At 40.3% G+C, this 20652-nt stretch overlaps 2 protein-coding genes across 4 annotated transcripts in view; one reads left to right on the top strand and one right to left on the bottom strand.

Annotated features, from left to right (window-relative positions):
- Window positions 1-8294: 8294 nt before the first annotated feature.
- On the bottom strand, window positions 8295-18480 carry METTL6 (methyltransferase 6, tRNA N3-cytidine). Of its 3 annotated transcripts, none has more exons than XM_074900622.1 (6): window positions 18215-18480; window positions 15908-16287; window positions 14505-14639; window positions 13068-13238; window positions 11448-11589; window positions 8295-8797 (listed from the first exon to the last, which is right to left on the bottom strand). In XM_074900622.1, exons 2-6 carry the CDS (start codon window positions 16184-16186, stop codon window positions 8649-8651), a joined length of 876 nt encoding a protein of 291 aa, XP_074756723.1. In that variant the 5' UTR covers window positions 16187-16287; window positions 18215-18480; the 3' UTR covers window positions 8295-8648. The 3 variants fall into 3 exon arrangements, with proteins under 3 accessions (XP_074756723.1, XP_074756722.1, XP_074756721.1); XM_074900621.1 differs by lacking the exon at window positions 18215-18480 and adding an exon at window positions 17851-17949; XM_074900620.1 differs by lacking the exon at window positions 18215-18480 and adding an exon at window positions 17162-17262.
- EAF1 (ELL associated factor 1) overlaps window positions 17956-20652 on the top strand; it is a 23019-nt gene continuing 20322 nt past the window's right edge. The window contains exon 1 of the mRNA XM_074900623.1: window positions 17956-18082. Within this exon, the coding sequence (XP_074756724.1) occupies window positions 17980-18082 (103 nt within the window). The 5' untranslated portion in view covers window positions 17956-17979. The remainder of the gene's footprint in view (window positions 18083-20652) is intronic.

Here is a 20652-nt window from a genome sequence, read left to right as displayed (position 1 = left end):
CAGACAAAATTTCCTTGTTTTTTTAGGTCAGTTTCTTTTTTAAACCTATGTTTCTTCTGTGCCTGGGCTTCAAACAGCAGTGGAAGACAAGGTTGCACTAAAACTGTCGAATATAAAAGGGTTTATGCTAGAGATCCACCAGGCTGCCAAACACAGGGATCACCAACTCTCCAATCTCCCTATGGACTCCACGAGGGTTAGATTTGCTGTGTTCTGACCAGGAACAGACTGGAAAGACAGGAGAGATCAGGTGAAAAGCAACACTGCCACTTCTCCTAACATACTACCATTTTTATTATAGTCTGCTCCTGGCACCATGCAACTGTAACCAAAACACTTCTACTTAAAAATATTTTGTATCTCTCATCAAGGCACTTTTCTATCTTCTCTTCCCTGCCCACACACTCCCTACCACGCCACCTCATGGATTTTGAGTGCCTACTTCATCAGTTTTTATGATCAGCTTTGACTGTATCCGTGGATCCTCTTTTCCAAACATCAAGGGTCAGCAAGGGGAGGGATGCATTAGATCTCTCATCCTGAAGTACGATTCCCTTTGCCATCTTGGAGTTGCAACAGCTCTCAAGGAAGTCAGATGAAGTTTTCCCACTAACTTTGACAGAAGGAGCCTTTTACAATGTCCATTTCCAATCTGGGAAAGTACTTTCCAGTGTTGCCCTTTTACCCAATCCCTTCCTTTTCAAGGATGCATTGTGGTTACCTCTTCATCTCCTTGACTTTGAAAAACTTGATGGATGTAGCAGTAGGAAAATAAGAAGACTTAGGACTCATACCAAACGTAGCTACTGGTTTCTTACATACCATTTTTCACTCCACAATCCTTCCCTCTTCCCTACAGGGCAGAAAGTGAGAGGCAAGGCTTGAAATCACCCAGTAAAACAACAGCAGGGTTGGGAATGGTACTCTTGCCTTTCAAATTGCAGTGACAAGACATTCAGGAACCATGTTTTCCTTCATCAGAGCTAGCATCTCTCATTAACAGAGGATTTTCTCTGCAGCAAGATAGCTTCCTATTTAGACACTGAACAAAGATCTGGGCAATACATTTCTTCAGTCCCATTTTCAGAGTAATTTAAATTTGAAGTAGGGAAAATATTCATCTGTCTTATCACAAACGGCCTGTCCTTCTTTCCTCTTCTTAAACATCTTGCATAACTGAATGGTTACAATTTTTAGGACAGGGATTGTCTTTTACTCCAGGTCCACAGCATCCAGAACAATGCTGTCCCATTCATGGGTTTCCAGATATCTGTATATATACATTTTTTAAGGGGTTTGTTCAAAAGAATCCGCTTCGGAAGACACCATATGTTGAACTTTACATCTGGGCTCCATTCATCCTCACTCCCTTCCGAGACTCCCCTGTAGTCCTGTACAACCTAATATTTCAGCACATTACTTTCCACCTCCCGTAAAATTCAACACATGCACCACAAAAATCAACAGCAATAAAAACTTAGGTAAAGTGAGGATATATGATGTAAAAGGCTCCAGAAAATGTCAAATCAAGCCACAAAAGCAAATTTCTCATACTTTACTCATACTTATGACTCATACTTTACTCATATTTATAAACGTAGTCAACAGTAACATATTCCCAACTTTCTACAAGGCTAAATGAAGCAAAACTGTATCATCACAGTAACAGATAGTTACACTACTGCTACTTGTGTTGCAAACCCATTTGGGTGTCCCTGGAGCAAAAGTCTGGCATTACACATCTTTAGCTTTTTTTGGTATTTATATATGAATAATGCCATTGTTGCAGCTACAGATTTACTTGCATGCTTTTTGAGCATGCCAGGCATATTCTAGCGCCCCTCTTTAAATTTCTGAAGGCTGCCTTTTTTATTTAAAAAAAAAAATAAAGGGCATTCATCTTTGGATTTTTATTGCAGTACTACAAAAAGCTGCCTGACATTGCATTTCCTGCCAAATGATAGGCTAGTCTGGCATATGAACAGAGTTGCTGCTAGCATTGACAAAAGAGTCTTGTTCCTTCATCAGACATTCAGAAGAAGTCTTTCTTTTACAGAAGTACTAACACATCTTAAGATCTATGCAAAATAGTTCTATCTCACTGATCTACCATTGGTGACAAAATCAGACAAAGAGCTCCCATACGAAGTCTGTACAAATGAAGTATAAACTGGGCATTATGGAATCAAGGTAAAAGCTCTCAATACCAGTACCCGTTGACAAGCTTACCCTCTCTTAAGTGGGCTTTTGAGAATGACACTGCCCTACTTTGAGACACATGTGGTTCATGTTGTAGAGTCTGGTTGTACTATTTTCTTTTTCTTTAAGGTCCAGTTATGTTCTATTTTTAAAGCCTTTATTCATTGGCTTGGAAGGGATCCCTTAAGTAAAAGGGCAGGCTAACATTTTGTATAGAGGGAAGTCCATAGGGGGAAGATTTTTCAGTTTTCTAAAATATGTTCTGGCTCTGCATCTGCTTGATTGTTTCAGTTTACTTCGAAGTGGGTTCTTCTCTCTTCTGAGTTTTATTCTTATTTCTAACAGGCTTTCCCTTGGCCATCATGTTTCAGCCAAGTACAGATTAAGAATATACAGATGGTTGCTGATCCTTAATTAGCTGCTTTCAAAATCAAAAATGAAGCCTGAAACTGTTACTGGAAGCCAGCAAAAATCTTTAGTGGCATAGATGGTGGAGCAAAGAGGATATGCTACTGTATCACGTGGAGAGGCCAGAATATCTGCATATTCAACTTCCAGTAAGTGACTCACATCCATCCAGACAAGAGGTTACAAATGTGACATTCCCTGGGGCCAGGCCCTAAAGGACATGACAGAGCATCCTCAAATGCTGAATGTGAAGTATGTGTTTAGACACTTCAGCCAGCTGGTCACAGCTAAGTCTAAGAAGTTGTACAGGATTTCAGAACTATCTCTCTGAAGGGAGTTCAGGAAAAAAATAGTAGTAACAGTTTTGTGGCTTCTTCAAAGTATTTTTATGTTCCTATGAAATTTGCTTTGCTAATAAATCTAAGTAGAACAGAACATTCATTGTATTTGTGCAGAAAACAACTCTTTTTTCCTTCCCCTCCCCATCATCTTCCATCCTGTTTTTGAATAATCTGGTTTTAGCAAATCAGCAACAGGTCTGTTACACTTCAAAGATAAAGGCTTCTATTAAACGATAAAAATTCCAATTAAATGTCACCTTTCACACAAAAGCTTCAAGCTGCAATTAGGAAAAAAGCCAACAAAAAAACCACATCAACCCCTTAAGTTTCAGATGCGCAACACTCCCATATGCATGGGATTGTATATGCAATGCATTACCCCATTGAAAAGCAGCTTCTCTGCTATTCAAAATCTGCCACAGAAATCCAAGGGTCCAGAGCTGACTGTAAAAAAGTACTGAGTGGAGCCTAGACAGTAGGCAGGCTGTGACTTGTCTACTGTCCGACTTTTCCCTACAACTATCCTCAGTTATTCCTGTTCTAAGTTCTCTGGATACTACCGGCATCAGAAACCTGAGCTATAGTTGATATGGTACATCTAGCTCAAACAAGGCTAAGACAGCACAGACACCCCAGAGTGGGAATTCTGAAAAAGCACTGAAGTGACAGTGAAGTATAAAGGTTTTTATAAGTTAAGGGAGAAAAACAAACCTGGATTTGCATTTTCAGTCACACAGCTGCCTTTCCAAATCTTTCACTTCATATATTCTACAAGCACGCATCAGTTATACCTGTGTCTTTGACAAAGACCTTCAAAAGCAACCAAATTTTCCAAGGATGAGTGAGACCTAAGACTTGCTGGAAATGGAGGTAAATGTTCCAAACCAGAATAATTTAAGTAGAGGTATACAAAATCAATAGTCATTTTGAAGAATCACATAGTCTTTTTCTTGTGCCCTTGTCTTCCCTGATTTCACAGCAGCAGTATTTTCTCCCTGCTGCAAACACAATGAATGGTGCAGAGCAGCCTGGGAAGTGGGAATGAAAAAGGTTCTCTAATGGAACATCTTACCTGGCTAATAGCTTTTATCTTTGCAAGCAATGCCTCTGTGTGCCTCCCCACAGCGTAGGCTCACCATCTGCCTTTGTTCTAATAAATGAACTCGCGCTACAAATACAGAGCGCAAACATACTCATATCCTGAACCTACTGCACCCAGGGGCCAGATGTTTTTGCAGAATGTGTAACTAGTAAATGTTTGCTCCCAAATGTTTGAAATGACTCATAATCTCTCCTAATAACAACAAGCATAACCAGTGAAAAATTCATCATAGTTGCACTATGGGAGGTAAAAATCCAAAAACAAAGCCCTATTTTCACTAACTGTATTTTAACACCATATATTATATATTTCCAATACAAAATTCTGCTTCCCAGGTAGTTTATGTATTTCTAATTGTATTACTAATATCTCATACAATTAGATGTTGCCCGTCTGCCAGCCTGTAACATTAGTCTAGTTTTGGAAACTGTAGGCTTTTGTTCCCAAAATTCCACCTTTTAGATGAACCACTTATTTAATTGCGTGTCATCCCTGGCCTGTGAAACTCAAAAAACATTTTTTTCCCCCATTAAACATAAACTTACCTTTTTTCTTCACATACTGATTCTCAACAATGATATCCTCTCCAAGTATATACTTATCTTTCAAATAACTCTTCTAGTAAAACACTTCCTAACTGGTAATTTGTATCTCAGTATATTCAGATGCATAAACTGTATACCATATCAAGAGAAAAAAAAAGAAAGAACATCAGTTGGGTATATAAATGACCTTTCAGATTTCATATACCAGTTTTCTCCTATGAGACCAAGGCTGTATGTTTTACAGTTGACTGCTGATGCTTATAGATGCTAGAGTTTCAGGTCCCAGTTTTATAGCACTTTCATAGAAATGATGCACAATCAACCATGGGGATAGTGTTGTATTAACTACTTTAATATGCTGCCTTTGGAACCCAAGGAACCTTCAGATACCTGAAAGATGCATAGAAATAGCCTTTTAACTATCAAATGAACCACAAAAAACCCTGCTGTGATACCACTGCTTTAAAGTTCAAATGGATTTTTCTAGTAGCCCATATTTCTAAGGAAAGAAAGCTTACCCATGCATACAGTATGTGCACGATACATATGTGGATTTCTTTCTAGTCTTAGCCTGTTGTCAAACACATTGGACAATATCAACCAAATCTGACAGAACAGTAAAGGACAGAAAAGTCAGAAGACTCGAAGACATTATATTTCTATAAACTTGATGAAAATAACCAACAGACCGACCTCACTCATGCCCTCACTGAGGCAATGCCCCATTAACATGATCCCTTAATATATGTTGTCTAATTCCAGTAGGAGACATCAGAGAATCCCATACTGGAAAGTGACATTTAGGATTCCTAAGCTCAGGGAAAAGTTTTAACCAGAGTTCTTACTTTATTAAACATCAGAGAATGTAATCACAGCACACCAAACCATATAAAAAATTATAAATAAATAAATAATATGGGGTTTCTTAGTTGCACTACCTCAATAATTTCTTGCTTCTATTCTAAATATTGCTCAGAACAGGGTTACGGCCTGAAGTAACTTAATACTTATGCTTGCCAGATAGAGTAGCTAGCTCATATTAAGGGAAACAAAAGGAAGAACTACAGACAGTTGAGTCAATCTCAGCAGCCCTCATTGATTGAAGACAAATCAAAGAACATAGAAGTTTGTGCAAGGTGAGAATGATTCAGTGCATGTATATATTTTTCAAGTCCTTTTGACACTATTTATCCTGATTACAACATCTCCCTAAGGACAGTTCTTCAAGTAAGGATACTAGGTACAGGTATCCTTGGCATGTGTTACCTCTGGTGAGCTTACACGAGCTTGGAAAGTCTGAAGGGTAGGGGGGAGTATATCCACTTTACTCAGCACTACAACAGCCACATGCACCCCATCAGTTATTGTGTCTCACATGATGAGGCAAGGATTTCCTAAAGCTGAGTCAACTTCCTCAAACTTCACCACAGTTATGAAAACTTGCAATGATTTAGAAGCAGAGGCATAGAGAGCAAATAAAGTTTTCTGACCATTCATCTCAAAATAACATCTGCTTTATGACAACTACAGCTGAAGGCATTTCTGGCAGGGGTGCTAATGCATGCTACTTTATTTTCCAGGTCTGACTGGAAATGAGACTGAATGAGAAATAAAAAAATTAGAAATACTGCTCTCCGTTTAATGTGTTGCTACACAAAAAGTGACAGCAGTTCCTCAAGTAGAAATACAGAGAAACACTGAAGCTACAGCCAGCCACAAAAAGGGGTATTATTGTTCAGGCAATAGTTAGTTCAGTGTAAAAATGAAGTCAATGGCTGTCTGCAGCTAAGTCTATTGGGTTGACTCAAACCTTCTGATTAATATTTTTAATACTCCCCTACATTTCATTTCCTTTTTGGCATGCCCAGCTCAGTGTACTTGCCTTTGCATACGCTGACAATCCTATAGCAAAGGGCATCACACAAGGCAATCCTTCAGTCTCGTTTATGTGCTGTAAACTCTAAAAGGACCAAACATCCAGTTGTGTAAGGCACTCGGTGTCGCATGGTTCAAACCCCACTAAAAATCAACAGAGGTCAGACTACATGCAGTCATTGCAGAACTGCTGCACTGAAGATGAACATCTGCTGAGGGAAGGCACAAAATGATGGCTGCTCAGATTAGAATAATGCTATCGTTGTTATACCCCTTTTTAACATATTTTTTCCTTTACTATAAACGTTACTAGATATTTATTACTAGTATGGTAGAAAGTGCTAATGGGTTGCACAGCAGGGGTCAGCAATGCATAAATCCCTGGGATGATACTCTCCATAAAAAAGGGAGATGTCATGTAATAACCCTCCTCAACAGAGTCATTAGGAGAATTGTGTGGTTTAATCACTTTTTCCTCTGAGGCCAAAGTTTGATGATTTAATAAATCCAGCTTTGAGGCTCATGGTATCAGATTAAAAAAAGCTGTGGTGCCCTGATGCAAAGCAATGATCTGCTGCAAATTTATTTTTAAACATATCAACCAAGTAAGACCTCAGGCAGTTCCAATTTGTTTAAAAAAATTCTGAGTGGTTAACTTTGAAACCTTAAGCTTTATGCTGGAAAAGTTCTTACTTCTTTCCCTCCACTCACACAGAGTCAGTGTAAGAGTGCTGAAAAAAAAAATCATTATCACATATTATGGCTGGTTTGTCATAAACAGAGGCAAATACTCAGCTCTGGTCCACATCACTGTACGACTGTTTATGACTGGGTCGTCTAGCAACACACAAGTCCAGTGAACAGCAGACTGAGTCAATCAATCGCGTACTAATACACACTGCAAGAGATGAAATCCCTACTCAGAATAGGGCCACCCTCAGATAAAGCTACAGGTTGCTCAAGGCCTTGCTCAGTCTATTTCTGAGTACTTCTAAGGACCAGGGTTTCACAACCCCTCTGGATCCTGTAACAGTGTCTGACCTCCCCTTACACAAAAAAAATAAACAAATCTCAGTATTTCACTAGGATTTCCCTTGTTGCAACTTGCATACATTACACAAGATCATCACAGCCCATTGCACGAATCACTAGATACTTCTGAGATTCTTCTGCTTAAAAGCACCTGTTCAAAATGCAGGTTAAAGATCCAGACACGTTTTTGAGATTATATCATCCAAGAACAAAGAAGAGGTTCTGCAGTGCAAAGTGCCAGTGCTGTTGAAGGGAAAGGATGGAGTTCCTTCAAGCAGTTAAGTCCATGGCAGGCTATAAGCCACAGCATTAATATAGTGGCTTTTAATGATAGGAACAGCAAAGACTAAGACCTTTCCTGAGAGAGTGATGAAAAAGAATTAAGACCTCTGCTCAGGTAAGAAGAAGCTGACTACACCTGGTATAAAGGAAACTACTTCTGACTCACTGACTTGCACAACCACAACCATTTCTGCTCATCAAACAAAGAACGTCTGAAATTAATTAGGGATAAAGACAACCTAATCCTGTAACAACTTTCTTCAAGCATGAAATCAGATAAATTAGGTTTTTATTTAGAATATAAAGATTTGTTTATATATCTAAATGCTGAGCACATTAAAAAGATACCATTATTAAAATACCAAGGCAGCTTACATTATACCACTCACTGAGTCTGTTTCATTCCCGCATCTGAGAAATTCTACTCAGAAGTCCTACAAGTACTGAAAGCAGATGAAACACTGTAACTTTAACAGGCCACAAAAAACAGAAGTGAGAGGAAACACAGGATACTTATTTAAAGAATAGTTTTTAATAAAAATGGAAACAACAGTTGTGATACTAACGAATGAAAACTAGTGCTTAAAATTAACCATATTTAGTGTGCTTTACCTGATCCTTCAAGAATGCTGCACAGGATTTACTTTAGAAGCAGGAATACAGATACTCAACAGGTTGCCTGCATCACTAGATCATCTTAAATTTGAATTAGAAATAGCATTCATATTTCATATCTGAGGACGGAAACCAACAAGTACTAGATGCAGTCATTTCTGATTTACCAGAAAGATGAGCACACACAAGGAAAAACTACGTACTAGTTTCCATGTGAAACAAGCAGTGCTGTTGCTAATCAGCAAGAACTTATGTCTTACTGAAAGGCTTTTGAAATTTGCTTTGAAGAAAAACTCTTGGAACACGCAAGTCTTCTTTCCTATTCACAGTTTCTCGCTGCACATATTCATTGACCACTTGCTCGTATCCCTCAGCCTTGAAAAGCTGAGACAAGAACTCTGGAAGAGAATTTAAAAAAACAAGATGAAATATTACATTTAAGCTATTTTTAAAACACTAGTCAGCATTTATATAAGCATATGTTCCTATGTGTTACAGCACGAAAATCACACAGGCCTTCAGATTTCAAGCTGTTTTATGCAGACAGACTGCTGAATAAAAGTCAATACAGATCTCCTTTAGAAACATCAATCTAACCAAAACAGTTTGCAAAACTGGGGCTTAAGCTAGTTACCCAGTTTAGTTTCCAAAACTCACCAGATCTCTTATTTTTATTGAGTCTCATCATCCTCCTTGTGACTGACGCCAGTGCATTTTCACTTCGTGCAGCTGATCTTTGCTAGCTGAATACATCGCCTATTTAAATATTTCAAAGGTAATTCAGCCTTCTAGATCCATCTCTGCTTGAGGAAGAATACCACCCTACATTACCAGACATTCACATGCCATTGGCAAAATGGCAAAGGAGATACGGTGGTACCAAGCCTCCACTAAGTCAAACAGAAAGTATTTTCCATAAACAAAAGGATCTTACTCAACGCATATTTCCCGTAGAGAAGGCAGAAGTACCTCACAAACAGAGTGACCTACACAGCAGAGAGGGCTGCTCATGCCACTGACTTGTCATGTTAACTAAAAATCATCCCTTTTCCTTTCCTGCACCTTGTTTCACTTACTCAGGCAGTAATTTCACAATAAATTTAAGCCATTCTAAACTTGTGCTTCTTGATAGAAAACAAAAACATGCCATGTTTTCATTGCTCAGGGGGACTGGCTCAGTGAAACAGCTGATCGTGTGGGTACAGGAACCACAGCACTAGAAGGGATGGGGTGTTGAGGAAGGACACTGAAACCACTCACTTTGGCAGTAGTACAGGCTTATCTAAGCCCATCATGAAGCCACATGCACTGGTTGTAAACACAGTGTGTTCATGTAAAATGGGGGACTCACATCAATGAAATATAAATAAACAGCACTTAACTGTTGACCTATTGAAATCTCATTGTGAGGAAGTTGCACATATTTCATAACACAAAATTACAACCATCCATTCGTCCACAAACTTAGTATTATTTCAAACAGTGGAATGGATTTTTTTTCCATGGAAGAGGCCCAGTGTGTTATCTGAGGCCAGGCAAACTATAAATAAGCATTTCGAATCATCCCATGCAACAGCTACTTGGTGTACTAGTGTAGTGCAAAACAAATGAAGAATAGCACAGGTTGCAAACTGCGGGAATTATGGGAGTCATGTTTCTAGTAACAGAAGCTCAAACATTAAGCAATACTTATATGAAAATCAGCGAGATGAATGAGATCATAATGATGAAAAATTGGAGCAGCGGTGGTGCATGACACAGTCACAGACCAACCCAAAGCAAAACAATTCCTAACATGAGCAATATAATATAAACTCTCTCTTTTCTCCTTCCTTTCTCTTCCTCCTCCCTACCTCAATTCTTCCTCCAAAGCAAACATGCACACTAGCAAGGAATTTCTCAGTCAGAAACAATTCTAACACACCATAAAAACGGGATTTAAAATTCCACAGCTAGGTCAGTCTCTTAGTTGTTCCCTTTAGCATCCAAACTCTTTGTAAGAGCTAATTGTTTAAACAGAACTAAAAATGACTCAATAACAGTTCTAGAAATGCTTCAATGAAGCTGTAGCACAGCCTGCATTATCTTAGATTTCATCATTGTCCTATAAAGAATAGGGAGAGCTCAGACAAGATTAATGGGTTTTATATATCAGAAGCAATTAGGTAATATGTCATAAAATATGAATAACATTTACTTGGCTCCAAATCGGTCTCTTCAGTGGCTGTATTTGGCTTTAGACTAAGAACAAAGAGCCCCACAGAAATAAACACACAGCTCTTATTACACAGTGCCCTGTAATTGATAGGGGGAAGTAACAGTTCACTAAAGTTTAGCATGAGGAATTGGGAGTTAAGAAGACAAGCTATAATCCCAACTCATTGTGAGAGTCTAAGCAAATTCCTCCATGTCTCTGTGCTTCAAATTCTCCACCAGTAAACTGCAATAATTACCTTCCTTCCTAACGTATTATGAGCACTGAACAAAAAACTGTTTAAATATTGTATCACATGGAAATGGTTTTTGCATCATCTTTACTAAAATAACAGAAGACAGAATGACCACAGCTAGTCAGTGTTAATCTCAGCATGATTTGTGCACAAGCTTCTCAGTCCTGTACTCATGGTTCTGCTTCAGAACTCATCGACTTCTTCAGCAGACCTCATTCTGCACACCAGGAATAGCCTTGCAAAAAGAACAATGTCAAGACAACTGCTTAGTTGCTTCATGAAGATAATCAATTTTGTTACTGAACACTGGATTTTTTTTCCCTTAGATAACAAACCTGGAATGAAATCCAGCAAATTCAGAAACTGCTGCTCTTGGCACATTATAGCACATACAAGAAGCTTGTAAACAAGAAAGTGCTCCAAAAAGTCCTGCCAGTCTAAATACCCTTTTCCTTCCAAATTGGATGGCAAATGAAGTACACCACAATTTTAACATTTCAACTGTTTAAAACAAAACTTCCACGGGCATGCTGGCAATTCCCCAAAGCAAATTTCACCAGAAGATTCAGAAAAGAAAGCACTCTACAGGATGTCTTACCTTCAGTAAAAAAGTATGATCTTGTTCCATCTTGCCTCACATAAAAGTTTTCTCCAAGTTTACTGCCAGATTTAAACCTGAGCATTGCATGATCATACAGTCCATAGTCTCTGAACAAGACACACTTGCCTGGTTTCAATACCTGTCACATAATACATATATGCCTTAATAAGATAAAAGAATTTAGCCATATATTTTTTTTTTAAATTTGTATACATACACACATATAACTAAGGCAAGGTATCCTAACAAATTCAATACAGAAGTGATATATATATTGAATTAATACCCTGTGTGACAAAAAAGTTGTATAAAAACTGCATTAGTCTGCTCTTAAAAATGCTTCCCCATGAACAGTAGACTACAAACAGTTTTAACACACTTGTCTGGGTGCTGATCAGCTAAACAAGCTTTTTGCAACACTCTTCAAATACAGAGGAAAGAAGCAAATAATACAGTTTAAGAAGCAAATAATACAGTTTAAGAAGAAAAATTAAGTCCTAACAGGGCATTTTCTTTGTTGAGTAGTACACAGTCTAGCACCTGATTTTGCTTCACGATTAACAATAAAGAATATAATGACATTTCTTTTTTCATGTGAGAAAGAAAAATGTTTCAATATAATAAGAAATAAAAAAGGAATTTTTTTTTAAATGGTTGCAGGTTTGGGTTTTAATTGCTCTTTAATAAAGAAATCAAGCCATAAAGAGTTTAAAATTTAGAAATACATGGGCATTGGCCATGCTGACTTAAGATATTTGATGCACACCACTTTCCTACCTCATCAAATGCCAGCTGTATTTGTTAGAGAAGGAGTACATGCCACTTGCAAATTTGTGCAGAAACCTACAAGCGAGTTAAATGAGCCAGGCATCTCCACAGAGAAAACAATAATTAGCTTTTTCATGCGCACGAGCTAAGAATCAATCCTGACTTTGGAAAACAGCTGGATATATACCAAAAGATCTAACATCCCCTTTTCAAACTACTGATGATAAAACAAACAGGTCGACTGATAATATAAATCCCCAAACACACACATATGCATAAATTAAAAAAAAAAAAAAATATGTGGACTATTTTCTCAGGGAATTTCAGAACAATCACAATTCACACTGTTTAAACCACCCTCCGGACGAGCCTATCCTAGTCTATGAACTAACAAAGGCAGCCCAGGGAGACGAGTATCTCTAGATTAATGTTGATCTCTGAACACCCCACTTCTAAATCACCACAGATCAAGTCTGTTTAAGAATAACAATAACATCCTAACTGTAAGTCACTGTATGATTCACTGTCATTCACACCTGATAAAGACCGACATTTCTGCAGTCCATAAACATTACAACCTAGAAGCCCAAGTCACAGGTTCAAAATACCTTTTCATTATGTTGACTGCATTAGCTCAGAATCCAAACAACCTCACCATAACAAGAGAGAGAAAAAACATTGTAAAACATATTTTAGTCCCATACACTAGGTGAACTAACTAAATACAGCCATGGAATATAGTATTAAGAATCACCATTACAAGAGGGGTTACTTTCTCAGAAAAAAATTGTACTTTCAAGCTAAAAAGAAGGAAAGTGCTTTAAAGGCTGTAAAATCAGCTGGTTTTACCTTGTAAATGTTCTTCAAGACAAGACGCATTTTGTCAGGGTGAATGGCAGAAAGTACAAATATAAGTGTGACAACATCCACAGAATCTGCTGGAATATTTTCTAGAAGATCATCTTTGGTAAGATCACACTGGAACACTTTACATCTTTCAGTACTGTACAAGGCATTTTTCTAGGGAAATTAAAAGAGTATGCTTTCACTGAAAATTACCAGCATTTCTTATTTCAAAAAAGTAAAAAAGCCTTGTGAAACTAACCAGTAGAGTGACACAAAACATGGCAAAACATGGTGGCAAAAGCACATTAACTTCCAACAGGTGACTAATGCAACCAGAAATTCTTCACTGCATACCACAATAATGAAACTACAACTACCAGAATACTCTGGTTCTCTGGAGTTTGAGAAGGAACGTGTGTTAAGACGGTTCAGAAAACATACCATTTCTGTTTTACCGCTGCTTCTACTCTTTAAAAATACAAAAATATTATTAAAAGAAATTCTGTATTACAAAGTGATCAAAGTACAGCTCTTGAGCTATAAGTACACTGTAAACAGTTAAGAGTTCATGTCACATAATCTGCAGTTGGGCTGTTCTAGCCCACAGTTTTGCAGGGTAAAAGGAAACCTGGTCTTGGCAAGAAAGAAATTCAGCAAGAGCTGTGGAGGCAGACACCACCAAGCCATCCAAAACCAGGGGTACACACTCAGCCCAACCTCAGCTTGCAACGCAGCAGTGGTATCCCAGGGAGCTGCTGTCCCCTCTCCTGTTTGCTGTACATATCTCTTCCCATCTTTTCTATGAGATATGCAGCATGTATCTTGTGGTTCTCAGTCACAAATTCCCACAAGAGAATGCTTTCAAATAACAGATACATAGAAATCTACCTGTGATTATAAACTTAATAAATCAGAAGACTTTTAAAGCCCAAAGCCCTCACCAGCCTTGCTGGAAGACTTAACTTCAGACTGCATTACCACCTACATATGAATAAGCATAAACATACTATTTCTATTCAGGCTACAGATTTCCGTAACAATAACTTTCACAGCCCCGTTTTCAAAATCCTCCTTGAGACTCCCTCTGTACCACAAATATCAACAGCAAGCTTCCATGCCAAAAAATTTTGCTTGCACTGCACAGTGAGCAGAGACATAGTAGTGCTCCCCAGAAACACAATCTTCACAAATCATTCAAGTAATATACATATATTACCATAACACTACGCTGAATTTGACGCTGAAAAACTAAATCTTGAGCAATGATTCGGCTTCTTGCACAGGAGCTCCACTAAAATGGACCAGTCTCCCATTTTTTGGCAAAAGCTATTCTACCCTTCTTAAAAAAAAGGGAGGGAAGATAAGTCTGTCGTTCCAGTCATTTGTAATTTCAGATGCTTCTAAAGACAGTCTAAAAGAAGTTCCAAATATCACACCAACCTTCACATACTCAACAGCTCTAGGAGAGAAATCACAGGCATATGCAAAGATATTCAGATCTTCTTCTAAGAGTGGAAACAAGCAGTTCCCAACCCCACAGCCTGCTTCCAGAATGGTCAGTTTCTGATCTGCAAACTGGGGAAGAAGAAATCCAAGATAAAGCACATTATTTTTGTTTTCCTCATTATATGAACAGAGACATTACATTGTTCACTCAACATATTAAAAGCTATAATCAATTCTAATTACCACTGATCCAAAAACCAAAGTAGGCATCCATTGGATAATCTGACACTACAAAATAGAAACCTTGTGTTTTATAAAATTATAAATCTTTTTAGAATATATTAATATTTCTTTAGTCATCTACCCCTTAAGTAATCAACAGATTGTTGCACCATTTCTGTCGTGTCTTTCATTCAGCTATAATGAGCAACAGATGCATCTGGCTATTCCCCTTAATCATGTTTTGCAGTTAGTCTGTAATTTTGGATGCTTTTCTTTAAAAAGTGTTCTGAAGTGCACCAACTTGTATCTGAAAATGACACATCACAGAGAGACAAGGTGTCTATTTAGGACACAAAACAAACATTTCAGATTTCATTCTCAGTATCCAGTATGGGTCAATTATAAACTGAAACCGAACTGATGCATCTGATTCTGAGGTGGGATCTTTGATATTAAGCGAAACTACACAGGGCACTGCAAACTTAACATGGGACAGTGCTACAGAGAAATAATCACTTTTCTTGCAAATTATTTACTTATAGCAACGTATGATGATTTCTGAACGTTGTCTAAGAATCCTGCTTGTCCAGACTTGTTCTGTGGATTCAGTGTAGCTTACCAGATAGCTTGGGGATTGGCTATGATAAGAAAGTAGCAGGTAGCCCGGTGGTATGAATTAAAAGGACAACTCACCGATAGCAGAAGCAAAGCCCAGAATGGGCACTTAGGCAAACTTAAACTTGAACAAAAGGACTCAGATGCTATCTAGAGAGGATGATCTTGCCGATTTAGGAAGGAGATATCTGGACTTTGCGAACAGACACAGTGAAGAAGATCAAGTACTTCACCCCTCGAATAATTATAATAATCACACCTATTCCCCAAGCTAATTGTAATAACCCCGCCCTTCCTAATGAATATGTATTTTTGTTGTAATAAATATTTGGCTACTTGCCAGAGACGGTGTGCAAGCTTTGTGGATAAATCCCTTTGCACCCCGGCCGGAATAAAGAAACCTGCTTTATAACTCTTTCTGAGTTGTAGAGTTTGTTTCTGCGCGCCAACAGCTCTTACCCTAATGGCTTTGTTATAAGTATTATTAAATCATTTAGAAACAATCAATCCCATCTTTTACAGAGGATGGGATCTTATTTTTATAGATTTATAGCTCTCACCTCCCGACATGCTTTTAACTCTTGAAACTCTCTGGTTGTCCAATGTCTGTCTTTGAAGAAGTTGGTGCTGTTTCTTTTGTAAAATAGATCCCAGTTCTTCTGTGCCTCTTTCTCCAGTTTTAGTTGTTTGAACTCAGACACCAAAACCCAGTCTTTTGCCAGTCTCTCAGCTTCTTCTGGGCTAAGGATTCTTGCACTATGGGGTTTTTTTTGGAAAGCACCATCTTCAGTAGATGTTGTTATATTTAAGCAATTCGCTGATGCCTTTTCTTGGACCATCCTATATTCTTTCACACAAATATGAATGCCAAAGACCCAAAGTTTGTTTTTTTTTTTTCTTTAGTGTATGCTTCCATCACTTAGGTAAAATAGCCAAGGATCTAGAAGCAGAAGAAAAAATGAGAAAGAGTTACAGGGTGCACTTACTATGATTTTACAGTGACCTGTCTTACCTGATGGTCCGCAGTACCATCAGATTTCTCTTAATTTCAGAAATCCGCCATCCAAACTTAACAACTGAGTACAAGATCACATCGATGTCAAAGTTAAAAGAAGATACTTAACAGAGTCTGATGGTCTTCCCTCTGCATCCTAGAAAGCTACCTAACAAAAGAGATGGTGTTGTTCTAAGCTTATTTTCACTAAAACTGACTTTAAAATGAAAGCTAGGGCTTTGTTTCTTGTTAACCCCAGTTAGAACACTTCAGAAAAATCGTAACTGAAAGGTGACATTTAAAAGTCCCATTAAAGTGGATGAAACAAACTGTATTCATGTTAGCATTTCTCCTTCCAGCTCTCACCTCTGTGAGAAAACACTGGTGAAAGCATAACACCACCGTCACTCTAACAAGAGCCCAAAACCAGTACTGTGGCCAAAATGCCCACAGCCAGCTTTCCACTGACTCCTCCTGAGGATCCACACCAATTTTAACGATTACAGGTAGTTTCATTTTCAGGAGTTAACAAAAACTGAGCAATGAAAAGAGTTCTGCATAGGCTGGGAAGGGATTCAACTCTTTTCTCTGATGTTAAACTAGTTCTGACTCATGCCTTGCCACAGACATCCAGATCCTGGATGATGGCACATGTGAATTAAATTCTGCATGGCCCAGTAATGGTGAGGGAAGCCAAAACGTGCCACTCATTTATGACCATGCCCAGAACCAGGCATTGGTGTCATTTACCAAAATAGAAATGAGAAAAACCTAACAATACGCATCCTAAAGAAAAAAAAAAATAAAGTACTTCACTTACCTATTTATCTTACATGATACAAACACAAAATACAGACTTGTGCAAAGGACCTAAAGAACTGTCAAAATTTTGTCCAGCTTCACAGAAGTCAGACACCCCCTTTTCCTTTCAGAAACAACACAGAGAAGCAGGTTCCCTTGATATAAAGTCTCCTCAATAATATATCCTAAAAAAAAAGCTTAATCATCAGATTTTTTCGTATATGCCTGACACGCTACAAAAAGATTAACGTTTGTATTTCTTCACAGGACAAGCTAGGAAAAAAAAAATAATCCGAACTAGTCCTTTCACTGACCCATTTGCTCCCAGAAAAAGCTGAGGTGGGAAGTTAGCACGATGATAAACACGGTTTTAACAGCCTACGTTTAAGATAAAGAGCCTTTTAAAGGTGCTTAATCCAGCCCTAAAACCGCAAACAGACAAAACACCTCTACGCACGCCCCCGCTCCCCGCACAGGGAAAGCAGCTTCCCGCCAACAGCTGCTCCCCCAGAGGGGCCGCGGCCGCCACCGCCGCGCTGAATACCCGGCAGGGAAGGCCCCTCCTGCCCGGCCCGGCCCTGCCGAGGGCGGGGAGCGCCGGGCCCCCATCTCCCCGCTGAGGGACGCCGCTGCGGGGACCCGCGCCGCCCCGCGGGGACAGCAGCCCCCGCGCGGCCCAGCACCCCCGCCCGCCTGGCCCCGCCGCACCTGCCGCCGCCGCCGGCTCCGGAGCAGTTTCCCGGCTGCACTCGGTCCCCGGAAGGGCGCCGGGCGGCAGCGCACGGAGGAGAGGAAGGGACTGGCCGGGCGGGGAGCGGACGGGACGGGACTGGGGACATGAACGGCTCGGCGAACTCGGTGCTGGACAAGGAGGAGCACCCGCTGCAGCTGGGCGAGAGCTTCGAGCGGCGGCCCAAGGCCTTCTTCCACACCATCCGCTGTGAGTGCCACCCCCTCGCCCTCCCGGCGGGCCCCGCCGCGGCCGCCCCTTCCTCCCCCCTCTCCTCCCGCTCCCCGCGTCCCGTTCTCCTGCCGCCTGCCCCGGCGGCGCTTCCCCTTCTGCCGCACCCACCGCTCCTGGGGGCGAGCCCCCTCTCCTCGGGCCCCTTCCCGCCGGCCGGCCGCGGGGCGGGGGGCAGTACCCCGCCTCACCGAGGATTCCTCCCGGGGTCCCGCCGCGGTTTCTAACTCCCCGCCGGCCTCGGGGTGCCGGGGGAAGCGGGGGGCTCCGGCCCGCCACGACGAAGCCTTCCGCTCGCCCTGGGCGCCTCTGCTCCTCGCCGCCTCCTTCGCGCCGCCACCTCAGGGCTTCGTCCTCCCCTCAGCGCCCGTTTCCCCCCTTTCCCTCCCGCTCCCCTCAGCGCCCGACACCACTCCCCCCCCCCCCCCCCCCATACTTTCCCGCTCCCTCAGCGCCCGACACCCCCCACACCCCCCCTTTCCCGCTCCCTCAGCGCCCGTCTTCCCTCCGCGCCACCCCCACGAGTGTTTTCCCCACAGACGTGTCCCGCCCCGGCGGGCAGCCTGGGGGCAGAAGGGGAAGGTGGATGCGGGCCGGGATTGCTGGCGGGGAGGAGATTTGAGCGAGGCAGGCCAGGGTGGACGAGCATCTTAGGAAGTTTTCCACGAAACGTGCGTGAATCGCTCAGGAGCATAAAGCGATCCGCTCCATGAGGGGGTGGCTTGCGGGTTTTGGGTTTTTTTTTTATAGCAGTCGCAGGACAGGTTGCGGGAGTGCTTGGAGAGGAACGCGGCAGGTCTGCTTGATCGTTAACTGGTTGTTTTCGCCATGAGGCAACGTGTGGCCCAGCAGACCCGTCCCTGGCTGTCCCCACTCCAGCCAGCTCTGATAAGTCACTTCCCAGGAAAGCGAGCAGGAATGACTCAGACACTTACAGTGCTGCCTAATAAGTGTAAGATAAATCCTGAGGTAAGGTCGTGAGCAGCTATGAAGTTGTGGAATAATTGGAAGAACGTGGGTTTCTTTTAAGGACACCAGATTTATTCCAACTGCTGTATTTAGCCTTGAGTAAATTTGATTTCATATTAGAAGATTGTTTTGAAGAGTAGCTCACTCTCTGTGGGCAAGAAACTGCTTTTTCTTCCCTAAATGAGTCCAGGATTTAAAATGAGTAGTAAATCGTCAACAGTAAATGAAAGTGATACTAAACTTAGATTTCAGCAGCTTTGTACTAAGGTAGGAAATGTATACGGTTAACAGTAGGAATTTTTGGGGGTTTATGATGCATAATCCTAGGCCCAGTCTCATGGCCTGTATTCATACACTAGGATAAGTAATTTCAGTGATATTAATCACCCGAGTACAACTTGAAAGAACAGCTTTCTAGTCTGAGCTGTTACTCAAGCAGATGGTCAGTGACTGAGGCAAAGTTATTTTGCTCAACAGTAAACTGTCTAGTGGATTAACACTTACATTTTGTATGTCTCACCCCTCTGGTTATACATAATGCCACGGTGCTAAAAAATACCATACCATATGTTTGGTACATTTAACTGTTTATACAGAACACTGAACAGTTTTATCCAGCACTAACATACTAGCAGATCTACATTTACAGATCAAAATTTTAAAATAGCCCAGCTATCAAATGAATGAGGTTGTTGTCTAATAGTGTATGAAGCCAAGCCATATCCAGATAGAAATACACTGAATTTCTAGAATTGAAAGTGCTTCAATAATCAATTTCTTAAGGGATTGCAAAGCCAAAGCTCTTAAAACTGTATTCTTTCAGTCGTAGTCTGATTTAAAAGAACTTTCTGTGTGCTGTATTTTCCATCCGTGACTTTCAAGTGAGATCTCTCATTTCCTGGTTAGAAATTTTTTTTCAAACTGTTGATCTGGAATTATTTATTTGGGATCCAAGCATTATATTGTTCCGGTAAACCTCTTTACACAAACTACAATAAGAGGATTTTGTAGGCTATATTTGTTTCGGCCTTCTTAAAATACTTCATTCCTTTCCATAATGTTTATGAAATACTGTACTGAAAAACTGGATTATCCCAGGAAAACCCATCTTAAAAACATTGACTTTTGGAAAAAGGACTGTGGGTCCATTTGGAGGGACATATGTGCACTCAATCTACAGTAAGATAGCCAAGCACGTACACCTAGTGAGCTAACCAAATGAAAACAATTTGAATGTTTGTTTAGAGTAGCTATATTCTGATACCCAAGAAAGAAGTCTGATAGTGATATTCCTTTTAATTTAGTGACTGCGCTGTTGAAAATCTTGATCCCTTTTTGGCAAAGACACTAGCTCTTGTACAGCTGATTTGTTTTATTTAGCAAGCTTGCACATAAAGTAGGTGGGAAACAATAGCTAGAAATAGACTGCTCGGATGAAAGTGAAGGGTATGATTTGGTCTGGCAGTTAAGGCATGAGGATTAAGTCAAGTGTGCCTGATTCTGCTTGTTGTGCTGTCAAACTAAAACTCAATTAGACATTAACATCCCCTTAATGAGAATTTATACAAGCTGGTTTTTTT

The sequence above is a fragment of the Athene noctua genome, chromosome 2 (genome assembly GCF_965140245.1).
Source record: "Athene noctua chromosome 2, bAthNoc1.hap1.1, whole genome shotgun sequence".
In the NCBI taxonomy this organism is placed as follows: Eukaryota; Metazoa; Chordata; class Aves; order Strigiformes; family Strigidae; genus Athene; species Athene noctua.
This window is presented reverse-complemented; position numbering and strand designations above follow the sequence as displayed.

Coding starts and splice junctions, on each gene's coding strand:
- METTL6 (XM_074900622.1), bottom strand. CDS start 16,186: ATGGTCCAAGAAAAGGCATCAGCGAATTGCTTAAATATAACAACATCT. Junction 13,239..14,504: donor GAGCTGTTGAGTATGTGAAG/GTTGGTGTGATA, acceptor TAATTTCCCTAG/AAAAATGCCTTGTACAGTAC. Junction 8,798..11,447: donor ATCATACTTTTTTACTGAAG/GTAAGACATCCT, acceptor ATTCTCTTCCAG/AGTTCTTGTCTCAGCTTTTC.